Below are 6,252 nucleotides of genomic sequence, written 5' to 3' on the forward strand. Positions count from 1 at the left end.
ATTTTATGTTGCATTCCTGATCCTTGTTGCACGCACTTATAAGTGCGGATTTAAGATGATTTTCGCACTTTTAAGTGAGAAATCATTGTGATTTTCGCACATAAACGTGAGAAAATATATTAGGCAGGAAAAAATGTGCGTTTCGCACTTACTATGAGTGTGGGAAAAAACGATGTACCTGACAAAAACGTTGAAAAACAACAAGAAAATATGAGTAATTGCAAGTCAAACCTCGATGGTGAAGATTGGAAGAGCCGATGAAGATTAGTGAAATGGACAAGATGATTGTGGGTGATGCAAGTGTGTGAGATGAAGAAGATGATTGTGGGTGAGACAGGTTTAATGTTGGAAGATGATGGTGGTGGTGAGTGGATGTTATGACTGATGAAGAAAATGATGAGGAACAACAAGAAAATATGAGTAATTGCGAGTCAAACCTCGATGGTGAAAATTGGAAGAGCCGATGAAGATTGGTGAAATGAACAAGATGATTGTGGGTGATGCAGGTGTGTGAGATGAAGAAGATGATTGTGGGTGAGATAGGTTTAAAATGTTGGAAGATGGTGGATGGTGAATGATAGAAAGATGGTGGTGGTGGTGAGGGCGGTGAAAGATAAGAAGAGGATAGATAAGGGATGAAAATTGTTTTTACAGGTATTTTAGTAAAATGCGGAAAAAATGATGGCATAAGAATCAATTGGGATGGCACCAAAACTAATGCCCCTACCCTTATCTTATTTACTCCTCAAAGCTCTAAGAAATTATGAACTCACATCTTCCCCACTATTAAATATTCATGAATTACATACTAATCTCGTATCTTTGTTAATTAGCAATTTTATTAGCCTATAATTTTGAGGATTTTGCAAATAACATGTTATCTTCATGTGACTTTAAATGTTGGTGTTCATTGTCCCTGTAAGATCATTTAAGTAGTAAGAGCTTGATGACATATGAGTTAGGGAAGAGAATGTCCAGCGATCAATCCCTGACTGATTTATTTAGCTTCGATGAGCTCTTATAACATGAGAAAGTAGGTGTTCTCTAAATGACCCATGAGAAAGTTTAGGTAAAATAACTCATCGTCCAATCACATTAAAGATAAGTGGGCTAGAATTTCTATATTTTATTTATTAATTTATTTATAAAAAATTATATCGGTCCATTGAGTTGTGGGTTTGTAACCCACATTGGCAATCCTCCTCGGGGAGATCCTCTGACGCTCCTTCTAGAAATGGGCCTTTGCTGGCCTCTCCAGCATGCCACTGACGTCCTGCCGGTAGTCTGGAGGTGTTTTCTCTCCGTTCTACCATTTTTGTAACAAAAAAAAAAGGTAACACACATGGGTCATTTAGACAACTTTCAGTTTCTCTTCCATCTTATTTTTACTTTTTTTTCTTTTACTAACTCTCTCTTCTTTTCCTATCACTTCGCATACCATATCTCTCATTTCTCGCTCTTTCTTCCTATCTTCCATCTTATTTTTACTTTTTTTTCTTTTACTAATTCTCTCTTCTTTTTCTATCACTTCGCATACCATATCTCTCATTTCTCGCTCTTTCTTTCTATCTTTCATATCTTTCACTTGGCTTGAGTGTGATAGGAGTTTTTTTTTTTTTGGAAAACCAGTGTGATAGGAGTGTGAATCAACATTTATTAGTGCTTTTTCATTAAAATAAACTAAACCATTTTCCACTACATTCCAAATTCGCTTAGACAACTATTATTTTTGCTTTAAAACAAAATTGATTGACCGAAATGAAACTAAGCTTTGTACCAGTGTATTAATATCAAAAGTATTAAGTTACTATTTGTAAAGGCCTCCCATTTGAAAATGAGAACTGTACATCACAGATGACATTTAGCCCTGGCACAATGGCAATGTCATATAGTCTATAAACATTCATTTCTCAGCTCGATGCCCTTTTAGTTTGGCGCTGAACACAACACGGATCCATGTTTGAGTCAACGTGATAAAATTTTGCTTCTCTGCTGATGTGTTGGGATGTGAGTTTTAATGGTTGCGTCAAGGCAAACGCCAATCCAAACAGGAACTCATTCCTTTTTAACGAACACGTTTAAAGGATCTAGAGCCTGCAAAATCCGATGCATCTCTCATGCTAGCTTCTCTATCAATCCTCCATACATACTGCAGACCAACAAGCAGCTCAACCATTGCAGCTTCAGTTTTCGGTTGGCTCGCAAAGTAAAGAGTCTGGACAAGCAAAACACTGGCTTTCAAAGTATCATGCTCCTTCTCAAAATTCCTCTCACAATGCCACCTTACCATGTTGTGTGCCAATGGAGCCAACCATTCCAATATCTGTGAGAGCACTACACTCCATTCTGCTGCAAGGCTAGCATCATGAACTTTGCTTTTCGCGTACCATTTAAGCTTAGTCCTCAGAGCGGTTCTTATAGTGGTTGGTAACATATTGTAAAGATCATCTCTGATTTGAAGATCAATAGGATGAGGTGCTGAAACTATCTTCTCTATCAACACAATCACATTTGCATAATGAAGAGCTAAAGCAGCATCACCAAGGGTAGATGTACCTGGCCTTAACCGACCCTTGAGGGATAGTTTAAAGTGCACTCTAAGAGAGAACTTATCCACTGTTTTCATGTCATTGATATTTTTCACTTGACAATCAATCAACCTCATGGAACCACCATTAGTTGGCATGCACCCTTTAAAGGACCCAGAATGCTTCAAATGCTTGTTTTCTGAATGCAGGTGCTTAACACTTTGTGTATGAGTCAATTGCATCTCTTTCTTCTTTCTTTTGCTCTTCTCTGAGCTCAACAGTGGCTTGCTCCCAACAAGTTCTGAACATGATCCATATGGATTAGGATTAGTCTCAGAAGGATGAACAGACGAAAGCATGAGAGCAGGTAATGAATGGTTGCGTGAATGATGGCTATTAGAATTCATAAAAGGTGAATCATATTGTTGCTTTTCAATTGGAACATGACTGTTTCCAATTCCAAACACAAGTGTGATTCTCTCGAGAATTGTAAACAATGACCTCGCTAGCAATCGAACAATATAGTCATAACTTCTATTCCAAGGAGACATGTCTCTCAGATTGTTCACTTGCTGGCGCTGCCACATGACCCTCTTCTGAAACTCAAGCAATTTTGCCTGTTTCGACTCAGGATTCGCCTTCATTCTCCTGAAAGTTTGATCGCGCTCTGCTAGCACCTCAAGCTCTTGTGACAACTGTGACATGGCAGCCGCAAATCTTTCCATTTTCTTCACCTTCCTCTCCATCTTTTTCCATCTGTATTCCCATCCAGCCCATTGAGGATAATTTTCAAACGGGTTGCGGACAAAATTTTCATAACCATGATACAATGGATTCTTGCACCTCTTACCCAACCTGGCCACAGACCTTGCAAGAGATTCAAACTCATCGAGTATCTCATTCAATGCAAGCTCCATCAAGAAACAATCATCGTCCGACACCAGCATTTTAACCCCAACCGAGTTTGCTATCCATTCCCTCAGACTCATCACCTCCCTGTCACTCAAAGAATGCCATAAACTAACCACCTTATACATCAAGCCAGCAACTTCAAATGCCAAAATTCCAATTGCTTCCTTGTCATCTGAAGCACTCTTGCTGGAGACTGGCCATAAACCACTGAGCCATGTCCCACTCACCGCGTCACCCTTCATTGATATATATCAAATTTAGCCTAATTAACAATCTCAACAGCTGCCACTATCCTGTGTGTACATCATCAAACACAAATACAAAGATCAGAAACTCAAAAACCCTTAAGGCCACCAACAGGGTATCAGCACATAATTTCAAACTTGACATGGAGCTTGTACAGTGCAAGATTGAAATTGCAGTATTATTACAAAGAAAGACTTCAACATTGAAGAAAAATCCCAACCCAACAAAAAGCAATTTTGGAACTTCAAGGATACTAAAACCCCTTTTCAAAGTTTGAATTTTTTTGTTCACCCTTTGCTGTCAATTTATCATGCATCCAGAATTTCTCACTAAACAAACGAATCAAAACCACTAATATTAAAAAATAAAAAACACACAAACACAAATATAGAGAGAGTGATTAGAAACATACCCTTCACAAATCTGAAGTGGCATTAAGCTGAGGTAGAAGAAAATAAGCTCTGGATGAAGAAAATCCTCAACTGTGCGCAGAAGCAAAGCAGCCAAAAGCATAAGCAATGGTTGCGGGTGATATGGAAAAAGAGGGTAAGGAAAGTGACAAAGACCCAAATGGCAAAGACATATTGAGACACATAGTAAAAGGGACAAAGAGACAGAACAAATATTCGGTCAAACCGAGGTTGGGTTTATGCTTTTTGGAAACTCGGTTGCTACTGTGACAGTTCATGGAACGATAGAGTTTGGTAATTGCTCGTTCAGAATCGTGTCTCCGCTTGCGTTTTGGTGCCAAAGATTCTACTACTGCAGTCTGCAATGCATTGTATAACTCTTCAGTTTGCATTAGAGCTAGCTGCTTGAGTTTTTGGAGTTTAGTGAAGGCTTGTAATCATTGAGATTTTTAAATTTTAGTATGCGTTTATTAGGGATTTTGTCTCATACGGAAGGTTCGAACATTAATTCTTATGAAAAAAGGTATAAAAACATTTGAGATTAATGTATATGCATTATGTCCCTGTACGATAAGAACATTAAGGTATAAAAACATTTAAGTGGTAGGAGCCGGGAATATATGGGTTGGGCAGGGATCGATTTCTGGAGGGTGTAATTTATCTTTTCGATGTACCAAAAAAAATTGTATATGCACTATGAGTGTAAAGAAGTTTTACATAAACATACAATTCAATCATATTACATCACATAGGATCAAGCAGTTATATATCTATTTAATTTCAATCAAAATAAAAATAATATTATAATGTGACAAAATTAATTGAGTGTGTAAAAAAACTTTACACTTACCGTCGCGGTGTAGGCACCGTTTCCTCAAAAATTTTACTGACCAACTTTATACAATTAAATATATTAATTGTGGTATGAAAAATTAGTCTCATAATTATTAAACTTAGCTTGGTTAAGAACAATAGGTGGCTCGGTATTCATTATTGTGTGTAGTAGTTGGTATGCGTACGTTTTCTTTGTCAGCATTTTCGTCTTCATTGTACCTGGCAAGGTTGGAAATTTTGAGGAGCATATATGCTTTATGCTTTGTATTAAATTTAAATGTGTTCACACATGGTGAAGACTTGAGTGTAGAACTCTTGTATGATTAACTGTATTTGAACAATTTTGGTTGATAGTATATGCCTCTGATTGGTGGAAATCTTTTGGATTTAGGCCCCGTTTGGATAAACAGCTTAATTAAGCGTTTATGGTCATAAGCGCTTATGACATAAGCGCTTATTCATAAGCTATTTTTAAAAATTTATTGAAATAAATTAAAAATAAGCTGTGTATAAGCATAAGCTGTTTTTCATAAGCTATCCTGAGTAGCTTATGAAAATAAGCTGAAAATAGCATATGGCAGACCATAAGCTGTTTGCATAAGCTCTCCCAAACACTGACATAAGAGCTTATGCTGTCAGATAAGCTCAAATAAGCTCTTCCAAACTGGGCCTTAATGTTTACAGCTTTGTAAGGGATTTGGCCACACATGACTTGCCAAATCAAATCCTATTTGATACGAATGTTTTCACAAATTTCATACGGCTTCTCATGGTATCTAAATACGTTAAGAGAGAGACACAAGTTCTTTGGTCCGTCATTTCTTATGGGTTGGGTTGGGATTTTCCAGCCCACCAACCCGTATCCCATTTTGTGTCACCAAATGGTGGGTTGAACAATAATGTTTAGTTGATAAATCAATTCACCTTCACCTTATGAAATAAGGTATAAATGAGAGATAAATAAGTGATATGATTTGAGATGGGATATGAAATGCGGAAAAAAGATAAATAAAAAAATGTGTAGAAATTATATGAAAGAGAAAGAAGGTGTGTATGTATCATTACTCGTAGTAGGCCTGTCCAAGTTTTCTGGACCCGACCGAAACCGTCCGACCCGTGGCCAAAAAAGGCCATATCGGGTCAGACGGGTCGGTTTTCGGGTCAGACGGGTGGGAAAATCCGGTTTAGCTTAGTTTGGTTCGGTCGAGTTCGGTTTGAGCCCCAGACCGACCGAACCAAGTCTAAGGAAGAAAAAAAAACAGCCTAGTCCATTAGCCCAACGCAATATAAATGCCATTTTTTAACCCTCACCCTCTCAACTA

The 6,252-nt window shown here is 37.7% G+C and overlaps 1 protein-coding gene across 1 annotated transcript; it reads right to left on the reverse strand.

The window, feature by feature from the left end:
- Positions 1–1,759: 1,759 nt before the first annotated feature.
- Positions 1,760–4,521, reverse strand: LOC130720148 (protein PSK SIMULATOR 1-like). Its single transcript, XM_057570762.1, has 2 exons — positions 4,099–4,521; positions 1,760–3,733 (listed from the first exon to the last, which is right to left on the reverse strand). Exon 2 carries the CDS (start codon positions 3,680–3,682, stop codon positions 2,066–2,068), a length of 1,617 nt encoding a protein of 538 aa, XP_057426745.1. The 5' UTR covers positions 3,683–3,733; positions 4,099–4,521; the 3' UTR covers positions 1,760–2,065.
- Positions 4,522–6,252: the final 1,731 nt, after the last annotated feature.

This window comes from Lotus japonicus, chromosome 5 (assembly GCF_012489685.1).
Source record: "Lotus japonicus ecotype B-129 chromosome 5, LjGifu_v1.2".
Lineage (NCBI taxonomy): Eukaryota > Viridiplantae > Streptophyta > Magnoliopsida > Fabales > Fabaceae > Lotus > Lotus japonicus.